Source organism: Lutjanus erythropterus, chromosome 4, assembly GCF_056507025.1.
Source record: "Lutjanus erythropterus isolate fLutEry1 chromosome 4, fLutEry1.hap2, whole genome shotgun sequence".
In the NCBI taxonomy this organism is placed as follows: Eukaryota; Metazoa; Chordata; class Actinopteri; order Lutjaniformes; family Lutjanidae; genus Lutjanus; species Lutjanus erythropterus.
In genome coordinates this window covers 17,524,152-17,545,599 of record NC_139320.1, presented here as the reverse complement: position 1 = coordinate 17,545,599, position 21,448 = coordinate 17,524,152, and the positions used below count along the sequence as shown (strand labels likewise).

Below are 21,448 nucleotides of genomic sequence, written 5' to 3'. Positions count from 1 at the left end.
GAAATGAATCAAGATGTAACTGCTAGTGAACCATTAGTCAATGAACAACTCCTCATCGAATTTTATAGATTTGCTATTGATTAGTTATTAAGAAACGAATGAGGAAGGATTCAGGAACAATTTGATAATCGATGAATTGTTGATCAGTATTTCTCTAATAATTCCTAATGGAGGACTACATAGTAGATAATGGTGACTTATGAAAGAACAGACTGGGACACTGAGCACAGAATCATTGCATCAGTACCTGTCCATTAGTTATCATCCTTGTGTCCCCTCAAGTGATGCATCATAATGTACGCACAACTTTACTTACACTCAGTAACAATTCAGTGAGGACCACTTATTAACAATTCATCAATCAGTCCTGATTTGTTCCTCACTCGTTTCTTAATTAACTAATCCTTAGCAACTCTATAAAATTTCATTAGAGGTTACTCATCAGCTAATGGTTCAGGGGTTAGTTACTCATTTTTCCTTTTGTGCACCTTGTTTTAAGTGTTATAACAGCTGCTGCTGAGCAGTTAAAATTACCAATTTTTTTGAAGCTTTAATTGACACCTGAAAGGCATGTTGAAAATAATCTTAAAAGCATTTTCCTCTTGCTAAATGGATGGATATGAATTGACCCCTATTATTGAGTAACATTTTGTGCTAATTTGACCAGTTTATACTGGTAATCCATGTGTCCTTTCCTGTCATTTCCCACTCTTTGACTCACTCCCCACACCCCACCCCAAACCGCCTTTGACATTTTTCTCAGCCTTGTCTGTACAGAGGCTCCTATTGTTCTTCGTCATCTTTATTCAGATACAATACTTTCTTTTTGTTCTCATAGTCTGTGCTTTCACAAAGGGAAGACTGAAACAAAGGCCTATAAACAACTGTCCCCTCCACTCTCCTAGCCTCCATTCAGCAAATCAGTTTTAACTGGTGTGGTCTCTTAAATTGAGAGTACAGCACTTCACCTTTTACTAATTCTGCAGGAGTGATTAGTGAACACCAAATATTATGTTTTAACAATTTTAACACATAGCTTGTTTACTGTGGCTCACTTTAAGTAAGTGCTCATCATATTTTGCTTAGTTGACCCATTAGCAAACAGTACAGTATATCATCTAGAGTGCCACTTTACGATAAACTTCCTCTTTCATCACAGTGCAATAATTTCTACTCAGTTGTGCAACAACAAAAACAATTTTTCATTATGACTTGGGTGAAAAAATGTGCATGTTATATTGTTTATTTTTCAATTATAGTTTGTATATAACCAAGGAACTACAAACATTTGCTTAAAGCTGCACTTATAATCTAAGAATTTCTACACAAAATAAAAGTATCCTCACCTCAGTTCATCCTGGTAGACTTTTTAGATTGTGTTCAGACACGACACAGACGTTTCAGTCCTATTTGTGCAGAGGAACCACACATGTACGTTCTTATGACAATGTTGACATTTCACCACAACCTGTCAGAAGAGGAAACTGCACACGGTATCAGTCCTGTCTGTACAAAAAAAAAAATATTGAGTCTTCACATTTGTCTGTCCTTGGGCTCCTGTCTGCGGCCAGTTCCTCAGTGATCAAAATAACAACCAAGATTTGAGTGGAAGAAGGACTTTGTTTAACTTGGAGGAGAGTCTGGTTGACAGTGGGTGCATTTCTTCATGAGCGGGGCACACCATGATGCAGAAGACGTCTCGTCATAGCTCCCCTACAGCCTTGTGCCCCTCCTTAGCCCCCATTATTGCACGGTGCATTGATTCACCACAATAGAGCCGCATATATTACCAGCCATGCTGCTCAGCTTAGGCCTTCCCTACCCCCCTGCCCACCATCCATCACTCTCTCTTTTCCCCACAAAATAAAAAAAAACACTTCTTTTTACAACTGCAACCCCTTCCTCTCTCCCTAGTTACCCACATTTCTGGCAGTGCAAAGGAGGGCATTAGTTGCTAGCCAACACTAGTGACAATGTTGAACTTCAGTTTGTTGGAATGAATGCTGTAATAGTAAAAGAAGATGAAGTGAATGCTTGGTGCATTTTTCAGCTGTGTTCCTCTGTTGTTTTACTAGTTTGCTTCTTAACTGCATAATAAACTGCTACGGACCGGACCCAGTGCTGGATGAATTATTCAGATCCTTTACTCAAGTCAAAATACTAATGCTACACAGTGAAAATACTCCACAAGTACATGTCCTCTTTTCAAGACCTTAACTTACTTACTCTGGTGTCAATGAAACCAGCCAATCTTACAATTAGTACATGATCATGAACACTGGTGAAAAATACTTTCTGGGTGGACATTTCATTTTTATTTTGTCTTGAAATCAGAAAAGAGGAGCAACATCACAGTACAGTGAAGTTCTGGCATCAGTTGTCAATTAACATATCCACATAATTAACTACATTTGATATACTCTTACAGGCCCCATAAGGGTGTGAAATGAGACATTGGTCCAATTATATCACACCTTTTTACTGCGTGGCATAAAGTCCAAAAACTTTTAAATTCTATCATCAGTCTCCAATTTTCTATAATTACTCTTTTGATAGATGGTTAAGTTAAGTGAGGTGTTCATATTCTGTAGGACATTGTAGGGCAACAAGATCTCTCTGAATTCCTAGATTTACAAAGGTCCTGTAACCTACCAGGCACTTCTTTTTTTTTTCTGTCTACAGTTGTATGCAGCTCATGGTGTCCCATTTGGCACTGACTTGGAAACCCACCCCCTTCACCTGATACTTTACACCAAAGGTAACACATTTGATACCACTGTCTGCCTTTGGACTATGGTATTGTCTCAGACCTTTAGAAATTTACATGGCCTCATATAAATGTTTGCCATTTAGATGTTGGAAGAAAGATTTTACTTTTTACATCTGGATTGGCCCATTATATGGTCAAATATATCCCTGTCATCCAGAAATCCAAACCATCAAATGAATCATTACAAAGTTTTTCATAGATCTTATCCCACACCTCAAAGATTACAACACAAAACTCAGAATTAATCCATATTCTGACTTTTGCCCAGACAATACCATTGACACTTTTCCTCATATGATTTGGAAGTACCCAGAAGTTAATAGATTTTGGAAAAACGTTTCAAGCATTATGTCTGGTATTACTGGGAAAGCCACCCCTCACTCTCAGCATTTGGTATTACTTAATGACACTTCTTCTTTACGGCTCAATATAAATGACAGACGCCTCTTGTTAGCTGGTTTCACGGCTGATAAAAGGATGGAAGTTGGTCACTGGAAGTTGCCACATGCACTGTCGGTGCCGTGAGGGAATGGCTGTCTTCTTACAGAGATGTTGCACAGCTAGAGCTTTCTACAGCTCTACATTATGCTAAGACATAGAATATTATTTGCTGGTCAAAGTGTCTAGAAAAAAATCAGTGTTATGTTTAGGTATTTGTGTTAGGTATTTGCTGCTTGTTTACCTGCTTGGAATGTTATTCATATACAGTATATTATGTATACTATGTTACGCATTTCCTTTACTGACTTTGTATTTATACATATACTTAATGTATACTCATAGCTATTTCTGTGGCTTTCATCAAGGATGATGGAAGCAATTTACATTTGCATTTGAAAGCTGTTGGTTTACATCCATAATAGTCATTGGATACCTGGCTGGCAAAGGGATGGGGTTGGGATGATTGAAACAGAATTAATGTAATTATAGTTTTTTATTATTATTACTTGCTTTATCTATTATTGTTGTTGTTGTTTTTTTTGTTGTTCTCTCATTTTCTTCCTTTTCTTGTGTGTTTTTGTTTTTGTTTGTTCTTGTTCATGTGTATATTGTCATATAGGGCTGCAATTAATGGTAATGATAGTGATAATAATAATGATAATAATTGCTGTTGTTAATATTATTGTTATTATTTTTTTCTCTTTCTTTATTGATTGATGGGCCAATAATTTTGCTGATTGGTTGATCAACTGTTCAGTCTATAAAATGCAAATAATGGTGGAGGCTGTTTATCATAATTTCCTTGAGTCTATGGAGATGTCTCTGCCAGTGCCAGGTGTCAGTCTGAAGCTCAAAGACTCTTCATTTGTTATCATAGATTACAAGGATAGGCAGCAAATTCTCAAACGTAAGAAGCTTAAGCTAACAGATACCTGACATCTTTGATTGAAAAACATTTGATCAGTCAGTTGTCAAGGTGGCTGGCAATCAGTCTTTTCCTAATCAACTGTTCAAATAAGTAACTGACACTGGCAGCTCCACTGCTTTGCTTCACCATGCCAGGGTTAGAGGGTGTGGGTGGAATAGGCTCGGGGAAATGAAACAAGGGAAATGTGAAGGCAAAGAAACTATAATGTTCCATTTTATCCTGCCTTGCATTGTGCCACATTTGTGACTGTATTGTTGCCTCTCTGACCTATTATAAAAACAATAAATAATTGATCACAACACATCATAACCGTCCCAGACCTTTTCAGATTGCTGTTGCATTAATGTGTATGTTGTATTTTACTGCTGTAGATGTTTACAGTTAGGACTTTATATACTGTTGGGTAGTTTAATGAATTTTCTCAACCCATAAAGGAACACTGCATCCTTCAGTTTATTACATTCACATTCAACACATCTGGGGATACACTTGGTTTTCACTGGGCAGGAAGGGTATGATATCCGAGTTAAAGTACAATCAGATGGAGCGAAGAATAAGTATAACTGCAGTAAATGTACTCCAGATCAAAACAATTAGTCCTGTTTAAGCTAAGAAGTGAAAGAGCAACAAACACTCAGATACAAGACAAACATATGTATGTCTCAATGCAGCCCAAAGGCTGTTTGTATTGATGTGACGAGTGATTCCGAAAGTGAAAGTATAAGTGGGAGGTCTGACCACGAGGTCACCACAGGGAAGAAGTGGTAAAAACAAACGTGCTCTGTACGTAGCTTCACTCAACTGCAGAGGAAAAATCCTGCGGACGAACTATTCAACGAAACCTCTCCATTAACTGGAAGGCAGCTGCAGGTGAGGTTTGTGCATGTTTCCTGTTCATCTTGCGGTAAAGAAACAGTTCTTTTCTGCACTGATACTGACAGATTCTCATGACCCAGTTTCACTTCGTCAACCACGTACAAATCACAACAGACACCGTGCTGCTCTTCTGTATCCTCAGAGAGAAAAGGTATCTCTGCCAGACATCTGTCTGTATTTTTAAAAGAACAGCAACTGGTGTTTGTTTTGCGTTTAGCCTTTAAAGCTAAAACGCACCGTCACTGCTGCACGGTATGTGACGCGCATCACGTGCCGTCACGTACAGCGTCATTAAATATTAAATTGGAAAAAATAGGGTAAATTTTCGGGATTTTGGGGGAAAATAGTCACTGAAAAGAATCTCAGCAGCTGTCAGGTTCTGTGTTTTTTTTGTTTCGTTTTCGGGCTGCGTGCGCAGCCTCTTGATTTTATTTTGAAATACTGCATCCATGAACTCAGAACTTAATTCCTGGTTATGTCATAGTTTTTTTTTAACTGTCAAGAAGTGGTTATAGGTACGCCCTCCACAGCTGTAGGCGTGACTTGCCGAGCAGCATTCCGTGGCAGTGAGTACTGGGTTTGGGGAAAAGTTCAGACCCTGGACCAGGAAACTCCAGGTGGAGGCGTGGTTCAGGTTTGACTGCTTATCAGCTGCACGACCAGCCGCCCTCCGTATCCATCACCGGACGCTTCCTGCACAGGTGAGACTTTCTTCACACATGTTTCGGGTAATCTGAGGCACTGTTTCCATGCTAAGTTAGAAAGTAATATAATCTGATAATATTTAAGTATTGTAATATTTTTTGGGTCTGATTCTGATGCAGACATTAGGGCGTAAATGATATTCCTTATACAGAATATAGAATGTATACATAAACACATTTTTTGCAAGGATGCCTCAAAAGTGGTTAACAATTGTGTCAATGGAGGCAAGATATTACAATACACAATAAATGTCGTTGTTCAAAGTAGTATCAGGTCACTGAAGCACTAAACTTTCACCAGATTTGTAATAACTATAAATTTAGAGCACAGACATGCCATACTGTGATTAATTAAAACGACATGAATCATGTTATGAATTATTAAATCACACTGTTCTTAAATTCAGATATTTAAACTTGTGTTTTAGGAAATTAAAATTAACATACACTGGCAGTTTCATAATATGGCCAGTGGTTGCTTTGCTGTGACATGAATTTAATTTCTTTTACTTTTTACTTTATTTTATACCATAACCTCGACATTGTAACCTGTTGTACAGGCATGATGATGAATCACTGCGGTCTCCTCACTGCCAATAAGGAACCAGGTACAGAGCTCTAAGAAAACGTATTTGTAGATTATGTTTTGCTTGTGCAAAAAGTGGATTTCCTAACTTTTCTTCATAACCACAAAATCTCAGATAGGACTGACTTGTACACTACCTTATAATGGTTGATTACTATTACTGCATTAATTTGCAGTAACTAAACAGCTCTCAGCAATATACAAGGAACATTAGTATAATTGTCAAAGTTTGATTCTGTTCCTGTATATTTTGTTTTCCTACTGTAGTCTCTTAATTAGCTCTTGTTGTTGATTTCTTTACATATGTAAGAATGATTGTGTGTGTGAATATGTTGCTTGTGTGCACTGATATTTGTTACTGCAAAAGACTGTGTTTGGGCCTCACTGTGACAAGAAGTGGCTTTTCCAAACAGCTTTAAAATTGAATTAAAGAAAAAGTCAATTAATGATTAAGAAAGATCAAAATTTACCAGTCAGGAACCATCATTTTGTATTATATTATTTTTTTAACATCAACACCCACAAAGCAAACGGAAGTTTTTTTTTTTTTTTTTTTTTTTTTTACACAGTCTGTGTTCACTGTGTTTCCTTCTGTCTCTTGGTCAGTTCCTCTGAAGAGCGTGGAGGTGGAGGTGGAGGTGAGGGACCATGTGGCTACAGTGGTCTCCACTCTGAACTACGAGAACAAGGAGGACAAACCACTAGAGGCTGTTTTTGTCTTCCCTCTGCCTGGAGATGCTGCTGTCTGTCATTTCAGTGCTACCATTGGACAGACACAGATTGTAGCTGAAGTGAAGGAGAAACAGGAGGTGAGCTGGACAGTAAACATTTTCTCAATACAATGGAGCTTAAAAACACAATGAAAACTACTTACATGTGCTCTCTGTACTGCAGGCTCGTGAGGAGTATGATGATGCTTTGAGCTCCGGTCAGCAGGCCTTCCTGTTGGAGGAGAGCGAGGAGAGTCCAGATATATTCTCTCTGAGTGTGGGCAGTCTGCCTCCAGGAGAGAGCGCCTCCATCAGGCTGGAGTATGTCACTGAGCTGGCTGTGCAGGCTGATGACGGGCTGAGGTTTTGTCTGCCTGCTGTGCTCAACCCTCGCTACCAACCTCAGGGTAGGAAAACCAGCCAACAGTTTTTAATCAGGAACTGAAACCAGGAACTTTGCAAACACACCTGTCCATACAAAGGGTTTTATTGCAACAGTCATAAGTCAGTGGACACCAAAACACTTGACCTCCAAGAGCTGCTTTTTAAAAAAATGTGATTTAAATGTTAGTCAGACAGGCAGTTTGGTCCAGACCTGGAAATTCAACATATTAGGGACAAGGCTTACAGTGCTGTCAATTTTTTGAGTGCACAAAGGATAAATGCAGCAAGGTCATCAAATAAAAAAATCATTTTAAGTACATTGAAATATTTGAACTTAAGGGTTAAGGATGATTTTATTTTAAGTCTTTTTTTCCCTCACTTGTTAAGGCTGACTGTAAGTCAGTCAGATGTCTATATAATGACATACTAAATAGCGTGCAATATGTAATGACTTAGTATCTCAAATAATCTTAAAATACTGAGAAACTAGTAATAGAAATAGAAATAGTAATACTGTATCTGTTTCTGAGTTTATGCGTGTTTAATTCCCTGACATGGCAGATCATGTATACTTTTATTGCATTTTAATTCAAACTGTTCACTGTTCTCCTTTACTTAGGTTAGACATTTTCTTCCTTCTACTGTGTCACTGCTCCTTAAATGTAATTTCATGCTCTTTTATTATAGCATTTCTAACTTATTCACAGGAAGTGGAGGTAGTGAAGGTGGGAGTGTCCAGGTGACCTCAGTTCCAGCCTCTCTGGTGCCGTACAGTCTGTCTTTCTCTGCCCGAGTGTCCTCTCCTCGTCCAGTCTCTAAAGTGGAGTCCAACTGTCCACTGGATCCTCTCCAGTACCTCAATACAGAGCAGACCCAGGCCACAGTAGGTAGAGCGCTAATGTGTCTGATGTGATTGATCATTTTCTTAATATTTATAAGTATGTTTTGTGAACTTCAGGTCAAGTTGGCTGCAGGGCACAAGTTTGACAGAGATGTTGAACTGCTGATTTATTACAAAGACGCCCACCAGCCGACTGCTGTGGTGGAAGCAGGACAGGCCTCTGCCAAACCTGGTGAGTGAGTGACGAGTGACTTAGTGAAGTCGTTACTGTGCAACTAAAAAAATAATTATTCTCCAGCTTAATTAAATGAGTAAAATGTGTTGGAATAAATGGTAAAAGTCAGATTTGTGGTCCTGTTTCTGTCTCTCCTCTGTGTTTCAGGCACTCTGATGGGTGATCCAGTGGTGATGCTGAGCCTGTACCCTGAGTTTCCTCAGGCTGTGATGTCTTCAGTCGCCTCATGTGGAGAGTTTGTGTTCTTATTGGATCGATCTGGAAGTATGGAATTAATTATGAACAGCAGTCAGAGTCATCAGACTCGCATCAGCAGTGCCAGGGTATTCATCATGTGTAATACCATCACATCATTTTTCAGTTTATTATTCATAGTGTGTGTCATAAAAGTATTCATAGTGTCCTTCTCACACAGTGGCCATCACTATTTTCTCTCTTCCCTTAAGGATACTCTGCTTCTCCTTTTGAAGAGCTTACCAATGGGCTGTTTTTTCAACATCTACAGTTTTGGGTCCAGCTATGAACACATCTTTCCGTAAGTCACTCACTCGTGTGACTCAGGCCAACAGATTAGTTCCTGTTTTTACTGATAATCATGGGAATTTCTAGGATTTGAGGTCAGAGGGAGAGAGAGAGAGAGCGAGAAAGAGAGAGAGAGAGCGAGAGAGACAGAGAGAGACAGAGAGACAGATGATGGGAAAAAGATAGTGTGCAGCTGTGGGTGATCAACGTAAAGACTGAATTCTTTGTAGGTTAGAAAATGGTCTATAGTGGTGTTTAGATGTGACCCACGTCCAGTTCATCAGTTGAGTGCATAAAACTATCTGGATCTGTCTGTCACTGCTAACAGAGACTCCAGTCTGCAGTGTAGTTCATATTGACTGCTAAACCACAGAATAAACAAAGAAAGTTTTTATATCACGTCAACACTTGACCACCTGTCTCTCTGTTTCTCTGCATTCACTGAAAACACAAAATTAGAACGCTGCCATCATTTTTCATGTCAAACTGCTCACTTTACCCATCACTAAGCCCTACCAAAAAACAGCAACTTTCCAGGAATATATTAGCAAGTGTAACTAGGGAACAGCAAACCTGCCAAACTTTGTGTTTTTCTGCATGTTGAAGCAGTGTGCAGGGGGCTCGAAGAAGACTGATGCTCTAGTGAGTTCGGAGGGTTGCATCTTTTCTTTAGTGTTTCAAAAATGTAAAACACAAGCACACATGTGGGGAATGTGTCAAACTTTGTTGTTATTGGCTCTAAAGCTTCTATTGTTAGCATGTCTGGCTAACTATCGGTAACTTATTAGCTGCAACAATTTTACCTGCAGCCAAACTTGTGTCAGATACCCACGCATTTGCTAAACTCATTTCTTACTCATTGGGGTTACATCGGGATTTGTTTTGTGGGGAGTTTGAGGAAGAGGATGTGGGCTGGTGCAGAGTCAGTGTGTGCCACAGCTGCTGCATAAACTGGGTTAGCTTAGCTTTTATCTCAGCTCTCTTACTGAGGCAGTTAGTGAGAGTCTCATGGCCCGCTGCACTGATCTGATCACTGATGTGCTTCCTTTTCTGAGGTTAATGAGTGTATTTCACTCATCTGTCATATGCATATTCATCTCGTATTTCACCATCTGACCAGTGTTTGCTATGATGTAAGCTAGCTGGAGACGGACTTCTCAGCTGAATCAGTAGTTTAATCGTTAGTATTAGCTTGCATGACCTAGCTACACTTACAGAATCTGCTTGTGAGATTCATAATTTTAGCTGACAAAACCCACCCAAAACTACAAAGAGAAGCTGCCTCTCTTTACTTCTTTCAAAGTACTTGTGTCTCAGCAGTTACTCCCAATTTTAATCTGTCAGCATTATCACTGTAAGCTGCCTATGTGCAGTGCGAGAATGGAAAGTTTAGCATAGCAACAGTAGGGTGGGGCTTAGTGAAGGGTCATTAGAAGAGGGCCGGATGCTCAAGCCAGGCGACGTCCACAGTGTCAGTGTCCTTACATGTATGTGTGCGCTACAAGAATGGCCTTCATTAAATGCGCTCAACAATATGCTGGTGTTTGCTGTCTGCTGTAGTGTCAAAACATGTTTAAATTGTTGTTAATAACTAAAGATAGAAGTAATTTGGTCATTCAATTTACAAAGACATAAATACTGAACACCATTCAGTAAAATGTCAGTATATCGACTCCTCTAAAATCATTATTATTATTTTTTTAAATAAAGAAATGAACATGAACTTTATTTCATTTTTGGAACTGTGAACTTAGAAGATTAAAAATTATTGACTATAAAACTGAACTAGTTCATGTGAACTGAAGTTTGAGGTAGCTCTTTTTAAGTGTGAACTTGCACGACACTGTATGTGTGCATTTGTGCATGAGTTCATGTATTTGTGTGATGGCAGTAAGAGTGTGGAGTACAGCCAGAAGACCATGGAAAAGGCTCTGAAGAAAGTTGGGGAGATGGATGCTGATTTGGGAGGAACAGAGATCCTGAAGCCCCTCAAACATATTTACAGCCAGCCCTGCATTCCCAATCAACCTAGACAAGTAAAACACACACAAACACTCACAACATGTTAAACAGGTTTTACAGATATGCTGGTAACAGTGCCGTACCTTTCAGTCATCAATACAGACCGTCCTATTGTTCTGTGTTTAAACTCCTTGATTGGTCTGAACTAACAGGTGATTGTTCATCTTGTTCTTCACACTTCTGTTACTGAAACAGTAATCTGACACAGCTTTCAGAGAATGATTTGGATGACTGACAACACATGCTCCATGTTTCTGACTATGATGTTATGTAACTCAGAGTGATGTGTAAACTCTCCTCCCTAGGTTTTTGTCTTTACTGATGGAGAAGTAGGAAACACCAAAGAAGTTATCGATCTGGTGAAGAAGAATTCAGCCTCTCACAGGTGACAAGACAGAAACACAACAAACACCCACACAATTCCCAGAATATGATCCATGTTTTTTAAAACGAAACTACTGTATTGTAGGTGTTTCTCTTTTGGGATTGGAGAAGGGGCCAGCTCTGCTCTTATCAGCGGGTTGGCCAAAGAAGGAAAAGGTCACGCTCAGTTCATCACAGGGACTGATAGGATGCAACCCAAAGTAAGACATTTGATTAATCTAAAAGAACGTTCTTTACGGTTTGTATAAAATGCATACACACAAAAACTGGAACTCAAGTCTAAGCAAGCTCATGTATCAGAAACAAGACTCCAAGACAGCTTAACTTTTGTTTCATTCAAATAGAAATTCTAAATCCCATTTTTGCAAAAGTCTAAGTACAAATCACATCTTTTTGCATATCTGGAAAACACTGGCCTTCAAAATGTCACATCCTTATTACCATTCAAGTCTCACCTGTGCAAACTCATTGGCAAAACACTCCAATCATGTGTCAGAGCATAAAGTGAACTCTATTGTGCCGGGGAGAAATAGAGCAATATAGAGAACAGAGAGGAAGAGGAAGAATGAGAGCAAGAGGAAGAGCCATGTCACATGGCCTCTTGAAGGCAAAACATATGACATGATGACATGATTTTGAGTGTAATGTTTAATTTTGCAAGATATTTTTGGAGCATTGACTTTTGACTTTTTGTGTTAAGAGTTTTGAGAAATTAAGCTGTAGTTTCAGGAAATGTATATGGGAATGACATTTTGGAAAAACTCTATCAAATACAGCAACACATTTGCACAGATAACATGGTTCCTGATTAGTTGGTAAAAACCCAGCGCCTCTCCCAACAGTCTGTATATTTTGTATATTTTTAATCCTCAGGTGATGCAGTCGCTGCGATTTGCTCTGCAGCCATCTGTAGAGGACATCTCAGTTACATGGGATTTGCCAAAGAGCGTCTCCGTCACTGTCCTCTCTCCACCAATCACAACACTTTTCCAGGGTCAGAGGTCACTAGTTTATGCCCAGCTCACTGGACAGGTAGGTGCAGTGCCATCTCATAGTGAAATAACTCTCAACTCTCATTTCATTTAGTTATATAAAATAAACTTCATATGTATATATATATATATATGTATATGTGTATATATATATTTCCCATCTGGTATGCCTTTACAGTAACAAAACATGGTTTACTGCATTGTGATGCTTTCTCAGAGTTCAGAGAAAGCAGAGGGCTGTGTGACGGTGAAGTACAGCCTGGCAGGTCGTCCCTCTCAGAACCAGCTTCGCTTCAGTCTCAAACCTGCAGAGGACACTGGGTAAAACATGTTATGCATTGATTTGTGACCTTAAAAAGGTTGAGTTTAATTTAATTACTGGGGTAAAATTAAATGAAACAGTATCAAGGGATGAGAAACTTGCCACTCTCTCAAATTTTGTCATCTGACAGGTGTAGCATATAAAGATCATGCTGATTAAACAGCAGATCATAACACAGCTGTGGACTGGTCACAACACCTCACTCTAAAATATGAAGTTTTATCTTGAAAAAAAGATTAATTCATTCATTATTCATTAGGCACTGCATTTGAACTGGAGCTGCAGATACCATTTTTCCAGGAGGGCAAAGTTATGACCCACTCTTCTTGTCTCTGATTAGCTTATCCTGTTATTCTTATCTTAATCCTAACCAATCACTCTTCATGAACCTTAAACCCAACCAATGAAGCCAACGACTACTAACCTATCAGAAACAGAGTAGGACGGATCATGACTTTGCCCACCTGGGAAAAAATATTGGTAGAGTTAGCCCTATGTGAAATAGCCATAGTTCAATGCTCCAGTTCGCTATGATCCTAAATGCTGGTATGGAAAACAGACGAATAGAAATAATTGGTAGGACAGTTAGTAGAGTTACTGACAGATCTGTGTCTGTCTGCAGATTAACTGTCCACAGGTTGGCTGCTCAGACTCTGATCCGCTCCCTGGAGATGGAGGAGAGGGAGCACAGAGGACGGCAAGATGGAGAAGTGAAGAAGAAGAAGGTGGTGGAGGTCAGTGTCCAATCAGGAGTGAGCAGTGCGTTCACTGCCTTCATTGCTGTCCACAAAGGGGAAGGCACAGTGATTCAAGGACCTCTGGTGCGCAGAAACGTTCCAACACCCCGTAAGTGTTATTTTAAAAAAAATAAAGTCACCCTCTACTTAAGAGATACTATAGCTGACTATGAGTGATTGTGTTGAGAAGCATGATGATGTACTGCTTTAACATTAATCCTTTGATGCGCAACATGAGTCTAAAAAGAGCCTGCTGGGTTTTTATTTTCTATATCTTTGCAATAAATCAGTTTCATCACTCAGTATTCCAGGTATTCCCTCAATTTACTTGTTTTTAATGATCACAAATCTTTATTTTTATTTTTCCTGTCTTAGTATGTTAAAAATACTGTGGCTATGTTCAGTTTAATTTATTCAAAAGCAAAATGTAGCTTAGATGTTGTCGATAAGTAACATGAACAACAAGTACAGTGTGAGTGTTTTCATTCAGTTATGATCAGTGTGTATGATATGGTGGTTGTTCTGGAAGTGTTTTGGGGCCAAAAACAAAATCTTGTTCAGGGCCACGAGGGCCGGCCCTCTTCACATCTGTTCATTATATGTAAAAAGTTTCACATATGATATGATATTTTGAATATTTAAAAGACATGAATATTTTAAGTACTACTTGTAACTGCTTGTTGTGAGTCATTTTAATAATCTCAGAAAACAGCTATTTAGTTGATATTTTATGTTTACTGTCTTGACCTCATACTCCTTTCTTTAAATCTCAAAGACCTGATGATGGCCTGTTCAATGAAGATGTTTGCTGCGGCATCCTCCGGGGCTCTACGAAAGTGCGGTAAGTAAAAACCTGAATGGGAGGGGAACACAAGGTTGAGCTGTCATATGTCTGCACCTGTGTGTGTGTGTGTGTGTGTGTGTGTGTGTGTGTGCATAGATACATGTGTGTCCCCTTAACATATTTTCATTTTTTTTTACACTATACATATTTAAAGTAGTACTTTTAATGAGTACTTTTTATTGTCAATTGTCAACATGTCTGGGGAGGAGGAGGCAGGGGGAGACACCTATATACAGCTGTATAAAGTTGTGAGTCAGTGCTAGTAGTGCTATTTGTATATACACTATAAGTACAATTTATAGCTGCTCTATGTAAGTCATTGTAATAAACTCAGAAACCAACAGTTCAGTTGATTTTTACAGTTTACTCATGTTATCATATAAACCCAGTCACGCTCAGTCTCTCATGTTAAGTCTTGATCTCATATTCTTTTCTTTAAATCTAGGAGGGCGGAGGATGATATCAATGTCCGCTCCAATGGCCCGAAGTGTTGCCCCCATGCCCGGTAAGTTAAAATCTGAACACAAGGTTGAGCTGTCATATATTTGCTCCTGTGTGTGTGTGTGTGTTCATTGATGCATGTGTAACCCCTTAACATATTTAATGTTTTTTACACTATAAATATTTGAATCAGTATTTTTAATGACTTGAGACAGATTTTAAAGGACAAATCTGTAATATATTTACTATAATAAATCATAAAATATCACAGTGTGTTATCAGAGATCAATAAAACATGTAAAGTTCAAATACTCGCTCCACTTAACATGAACGCTACCGTCACAGTGTTTGCAACCCATTTGCCAGAATTGCACTCAATTTTTTTTGTGTAGCTTTAATGTGAAATTTTGTACGTACAGTAGGCTGTGTCTTTGGCATAGACAACTTGTGTAGTTCCCTAGGGTGGCAAGTGAGGAAGGCTGAGCTGTCATATGTGTTTGCACCTGTGTGTGTGTGTGTGTGTGTGCATAGATACATGCGTGTCCGTATATCCTATATTTTTTAACACTACAAATATTTAAGTAGTGCTTTTAACAACTTGTAGTAATCTCAGTAACCAGTAGTATGACTTGTACGACTACTGGTGGATATTTATCTTTACTCCCTCTCATGTAATGTCCTGATGTAATACTATTTTATTTTATTTTTGATTATTTTTTGGCCTCTTTGCCTTTATTGACAGTGACAGCTAAAGAGTAGAGGGGGTAGAGAGAGGGGGTGACACTAGTCTTACTTTTGTCCCAAACAGCAGAGCCTTTACAGCCAAATCTAATCATATAACCATTTACTATAAATGGTGAATTTCTTGATGAAAGTGTCTCTGACTGAAAGTTGTTTTTAATGAGAGTAGCTCTGTGCTGCACTGAGAGGAATAAGCTAGGTGATAGTGGGGTAGTCATCATAATGATGAAGGAGTATTGCACCAAAATGCCCAGTGTGTATTTTTGATGATAATAGTTGTAGTGTTGGGGCAACCAAGGAGTTCTGTGGCACACAGGCATGAGCTTTACCAGGCTGTCTTTACTCTGCTCTCTCAACAGCTGCTAAGAAAAAAACTAATTTTTTCATGAAAAAGAAAAAGTATCAGATGGCATCCCCAGTTTCTAACTGTGACCGTTCTTGTAAGTAGACACACATGGCTGCCATGTTCCATCATTTACAGCATGTCAGGACAGGTATCACATTGTTCACAGTTTACTCTATTTTCACTGAACTGTTTGCTCTGCACCTTTCAGACTAGTGGAAAGAAAACATCTAAAATATTGCTCATAGTTTTCATTCTACCTCACTTTGTTTACTTGTGTCTCTACATTTCACTGTGTCTATGTGTAAAAATATGATATATGATATTTTGAATACTTGAAAGAACTTGTACATATTTTAAATTCTATTTTATAACTACTTTTTTGTTAAGTTGAAATACTTGCTTCACTTCACACAAATGCTACAGCCATGGTGAAAAATATTCTAAATATTAGGGATGGGTGATATATCAAAGAAATTTGCAATGACAATATTTATGACGCATTTTCCATCCTTCTTCTCCAATGAACTACTGTCATTGATGACAGTGACTTAACCTTGTAACTGTTTAGGATCCTGCACAATATTGTCACCTAATAAAACTTACCACAGGAGTATTAAACATATTAAACATATTAAAGTGCATTAAACCTATGGTCAATTCAAAAAGTCCGTCACCCTCTATTTTTCTAAATATGCAAAACATGCTAAATCAATTAACTTCTATCCCCACAAGTCTCCATTCAAACACAACTAAAACTGACAGACATGTTCTGCAGATGGTCGATATCAAGTGTTTGGAATTGCGTTCAGATTTTAACTTTTAAAATTACACATTTAGGCGTTTATTCTACATTATGTGCTTTGTCTATTTGTGTCAGTAGATTTTCTCCTAAATTCACCAAGACTGAATCTTGAGAGACTGAATCTGGCTGTAGTGTTTCCCCTTATTTACCCAAGTCTCAGCTTGTATCAGTAGACAAAATTCTGTCGCTGCATTCGATTCAGTCTCACTATTGGTGAGGGGTGAGTTGATTGGGCAGATAGGGAGTGGCAGGACAAAGAGAAAAGTCTGAGGGCAAATGGTGGATGAATGGAAAATGGACAGACACAAACTGTGACAGATTAACTTCATAATGGACTGTGAGTACTGGTGGGAAAATAATAATTACTTAGATTATTCATTATCAAAAAATAGAAAGTCCTGTATAATGTCCACTTCAATAGCTCAGGAACAAAGCTAATGATACTCAGTTTGCATCTGTTCAGTAACATCAGTAGTCTTATTTTATCCTGATAAAACCTCTGTTACTTCAGTGTATGCATTAATGGTGATAAGTGTGGCAGCTGGTACTGCACTATCTTTAGTGGGGTACTAGGTTTGTACCAAATCTCTGGTAAAGTGGTTTATGCATTGGTTTATGCTGTAAAAAAAAACTTTCAAAGAATTATTAAACAATCAACCAAACCACCTGTATAAGACGTCTGCAGTAGGATTTTTGGGCATACAATTAAGTGTCAAGCATTTAATGTTGCTGCTTTGTTTCTTGTTCTACTTCTCTTTTTTTGTTGAAGTGAAGATGTGCTCAGTGGAGGTTGATAGCTTAGAAAGTAAGTAATTTGGTACACACATTCATATCTCCTGCCATGTGATAAATGTTGTGTTTTTTCTGACATTTAATGCAGTGCCTTCATCACGTCAAACTTTTTATTGGTCCAGTACTTTGATTTATGACCCCAAACCTGCAAAACTAATGACATCCTCCTATTAGACTCAGCTATACTTTGTGTTTATGTTGAACAAATGTTAGCATGCTAACATACTATAGTGTGTGGAAGCCCTGAAAGGCAAAAATAAATTCTGGTGCTCCATTTTCTGTTCTTAAAAAATAAATAAATAGTTTGAGCAAGTATACAAATAGAATGAATTCCCCACCTCAGAAATCCTCACGATGAAACATGGTTTAGGAAAGTAATAAGTTAGATACAGTGAAATCAAGGACAAACATTTGAATGGAGAAAATCAATAATTTGATTAATTTATTAAGTTAAAGCTACTACAAGGGAAGGGTACTGCTACCCATCACATTTGCTCTGAAAAACTCATTTAATCTTCCAGAAGAATCCCACCTGGTGGAAGTCATTAAGAATAACTATAGAAATAGCTGATCTTCTCGCAGATGATCTCATTAAATGAGGTTGTATGGAGGCATATCAGCTGTAGAGATGTCTTCTACTTTCTGATAGAAAGGAAGTAGTTCCTACATGAAACTGTTCACAATGAGGTATGTGGATTATCTTGAGTAACCAGGTCATGATTTCTGAAAAGAAACACTAGTGTTGAATTTTTCAGATGCATTCTTTTGGCTCTCTGAGCATCAGACACCTCATTGGCCAATACCTCCAAAAGACAGTAATTCACACTAAACCAATTTAGGTGGATAAAAATGATCCAACAATTTTTTTCAAATGTTCTTAAAGCGGCGAAAGGAACTGTAATATTTTGTTGATTTTGGAGACCCCTGTGGACAAAAGTGGTAGTGTTAAATATAGGATTATCTGAATAAAAATCTCCTCCAGCTTCCTTTTAACTGGCTAACGTACTACTCACTGTAACTTTGTCTGGGGAAATGGACACATAAGCTCATTTCATCTGATTTCAAGGACACTCTGAATCAGTGGCAGGCATTTAGAATAACTATATAGAAACAGCCATAGTTATAGGTCGTATAGAGGTATCACCTTTAAATTGAGATCGTGTCATACCCAGCTAAAATCTCCTTGTAGTAACTTTAAGTCATGAACACAGGGAAGAAAACTTTTCGGATGAGAACAGGAAATATGATCACTTGCCTTTCTGGGCTTCCGTAACACTAAGATGGTGAACAAGCTGAATATTAAACTTGCTGCATATAAACAGTCATAAAAAGAGTGCTCCAAATTTATATCAGTATAATAATCCACAAAAATTATTTTATCATTGCATTTGATTTTCTTCTCTGTTATGGTTTGGGGTTTTCTTGGTTATTTCCTGTTTCATTTTGTAGTCCTGGTCCTCCCTCATGTGTCTTGCCTGTGTTTGATTAGTTCTTTGTCTGTTTAGTCCCTGTGCTTCTCTGTTTCTGTGTCAGTTTGTCGTTGCCCTCGTGTGTCATCCTGCCTTCTTCTGGTATGCCTTCTTGTGTTGGACCTTGCACTCCTGGATTGTTTTTGCCTTTTGCCCTTTTGTGGGTTCTTTTGTTTTTCTGGACCCTGGTTTTGGTCTTACTGCCTTTTTGTACGCTTTTGTTCTTTTACCTTCTTCATTAAATGCATTTGAACTCATTAGTGTTTGACTGTCTGCATTTTTGTGTCCACCATCTTGTTTAATTTCGACACACAACAGCCACAGAACCATGTTCTGAGATGCAGCCACCCAGAGACCCTTTGCTGCAGTTGGTCTCCCTACAGAAGGCATTTGGCTGCTGGGTGCAAGATCCAGATCTGGCTGCTGCACTGGGAAAGACCAGTGAGGAGGTGGAGAAGACAAAGCCAGCATCGGTGGGTTATTGTAAAAAAAATAAAATAATAACATAATGAATAATAGGAATTACTTTAAAACAGATTTTTTGACATGATTTCTGTAACAAAACAGAGAATGCAGTAAAACACATGGAACTATGTAAATCAACAAAACATAAAATAAACCTAAATGGATGAAAATGAGTCGGAGACCAAATACTGGTGGAACTGATGTGAACAAAGACATCATTATTATAGTAACATATGTCTCTGTATCTGTATTTGGAAAAAAGATCAGAAGTGGATGTGGTTTATACCAACAGTCACATTAAATCAGGCAAGTGTTTTTCAAACCTAATATTTATTGGCAGTGCAATTGTTGTGCCTTCAAAGGATCTAAATTATTTAATATTGACAATATAATTAAATATTTCCACATCCTCATACTTTACTATACATCTCTTTCTGTCTCTAAGTTTTATTAACTATTTGAAGCTCACCACCTTCTCAGAAAGAGAAATCAGAAACTGAAGAGGTTTTATAAATTGAAAGATTCTGTTTTGAATGGTAAACAGAAACTTTTCAGATATACAAGTAAATAAAAATATCCTTCAGTTAAACAACAACAACTTCTCATTGATTGATCAAAGTAGATGAGACCTTTTTTGACTATGTCAATGCAATCATGGAGTTAAGTTGAACAATAATGAGAAGCTTCAATTGAAGACATATCTATCGCATCCTCTAAGCAATGTAAAAAGAAAAACTTTTCAAAACTGTGTCATCTCTTCTTTGTTCTCTTTGATTTTTTTCTCCTGCCAAGCCGGTCTCATGTCTGGATTTTTTTTTTCTTTCATTTTGTGAATTAGGTCAACCAGGAAGTGTGGGCCACCATTCTGGCTCTGATCTGGCTTCATGGTTTCAAGATGGATGCTCAGGAAGAGTGGCAGCTTCTGGCTATGAAGGCTGTGTCATGGCTCCGTGCTCAGAATGGTAACAGCCACAATAATATGTGCTGATCTGTGTTGGTTAAATTTTGCTGTTTGCTCATATTCAGTCTCCTCTGCTGACGAGCTGCTTCGTGTATTATTTTCCAGCATCAGGTGTGACCGAGTGTGTGGAAGCTGGAAATGCTCTTCTGGGTTGCAGCGTGCAGAAAGATGCCCTGGGACTCTGAGGTTTTCAGTAAAATGGCTTCTCCTTCAGGATCGATACACAAAAGCAGATTTACTCCGTCCTGCAACCATTATTTTATCAACATTGCAGCCTGCTAACTAACAATTTGACCCTGTCCTTTTATGTCTTATATTTTCATTTGGTGTTCCCCTTGGTTTTATGTTTACTGGTCCTTTGAATTTGTATTTGTTTTGATTCATTGCTGCAAAAATGCATGACTTAGATGTAGATGTGGAAAATAATGTGTATACTAGCTGATTGAATTTAATAGTTGCCAGCGTTGTAAATATACACAAAAATACACAATGAGATATTGAATAATAAAAAAATGTATCGTCTTGCCAGAGAAATTTTACAGTGTTCAGACTGCAGGTGTGTGTCAATGAGTGTGTTTCTTTGCAAAAAGGAAGAATAGAGAGGGAACTGCTGGCAATAACACAATGGTAATTTGAGTGACCAGATGAGATTTGGGACAGGTGACAGGGGTGGGTGTGTCATTTTAGAAGGATTAAAGTTAAAAACACATCAGCAATAATCTTACATACTTTACAAAAATAAACATCAGTTTTATTAACTAAAAACAGGAATTACAGCTCACATAAGTGATTTGATCAGAATATTTTCATATATTCAGAAATTGTTTATATAATCTACAGCGCTTAATTTTAGAGACAGACGGTGCAGAATTCAGGACAACTGCTTGAAATTCAGGACTGTCATGAATTTTACAGGATGTCTGCTCACTCTAAAGATCATCCATTTTTGTATGGGCTGCAGGACACATTGTGAATGAATGCTCCATTTTATCAGGGGAGGTGGATTTAATTATTTCCAGTGTAGCATCTGCAATTTATTAATTGCACCAAATACTATTAAGGGGACTCACAGTACTTCAGAGGCCATTTACAATCAGCTGTTGTGTTCCTAACATAAAGCTTCCAGCTTCCAG

General features: G+C 38.2%; 2 protein-coding genes across 2 annotated transcripts; both read left to right on the top strand.

Annotated features, from left to right (window-relative positions):
• The first annotated feature begins 6,242 nt into the window (after positions 1-6,242).
• On the top strand, positions 6,243-16,039 carry LOC146328251 (von Willebrand factor A domain-containing protein 5A-like). Its single transcript, XM_084716281.1, has 16 exons — positions 6,243-6,327; positions 6,912-7,114; positions 7,200-7,422; positions 8,116-8,282; positions 8,358-8,472; positions 8,623-8,798; positions 8,922-9,010; positions 10,889-11,033; positions 11,325-11,404; positions 11,489-11,603; positions 12,277-12,435; positions 12,613-12,716; positions 13,340-13,563; positions 14,230-14,295; positions 14,744-14,803; positions 16,035-16,039. Exons 1-16 carry the CDS (start codon positions 6,282-6,284, stop codon positions 16,037-16,039), a joined length of 1,977 nt encoding a protein of 658 aa, XP_084572407.1. The 5' UTR covers positions 6,243-6,281.
• A 919-nt stretch (positions 16,040-16,958) lies between these two features.
• On the top strand, positions 16,959-20,723 carry LOC146328250 (von Willebrand factor A domain-containing protein 5A-like). Its single transcript, XM_084717149.1, has 3 exons — positions 16,959-19,362; positions 20,193-20,316; positions 20,421-20,723. Exons 1-3 carry the CDS (start codon positions 19,228-19,230, stop codon positions 20,498-20,500), a joined length of 339 nt encoding a protein of 112 aa, XP_084573275.1. The 5' UTR covers positions 16,959-19,227; the 3' UTR covers positions 20,501-20,723.
• The last annotated feature ends 725 nt before the right edge of the window (positions 20,724-21,448 follow it).

Bases quoted from the DNA above. Each gene is read 5' to 3' on its own strand.
- LOC146328251 (XM_084716281.1), top strand. From the start codon at position 6,282: ATGATGATGAATCACTGCGGTCTCCTCACTGCCAATAAGGAACCAG. The intron at 8,283-8,357 runs GTAGGTAGAGCG...TGTGAACTTCAG, and splicing joins CAGAGCAGACCCAGGCCACA to GTCAAGTTGGCTGCAGGGCA. The intron at 8,799-8,921 runs GTATTCATCATG...TCTTCCCTTAAG, and splicing joins CTCGCATCAGCAGTGCCAGG to GATACTCTGCTTCTCCTTTT.
- LOC146328250 (XM_084717149.1), top strand. From the start codon at position 19,228: ATGCAGCCACCCAGAGACCCTTTGCTGCAGTTGGTCTCCCTACAGAAG. The intron at 19,363-20,192 runs GTGGGTTATTGT...TTTGTGAATTAG, and splicing joins AGAAGACAAAGCCAGCATCG to GTCAACCAGGAAGTGTGGGC. The intron at 20,317-20,420 runs GTAACAGCCACA...ATTATTTTCCAG, and splicing joins ATGGCTCCGTGCTCAGAATG to CATCAGGTGTGACCGAGTGT.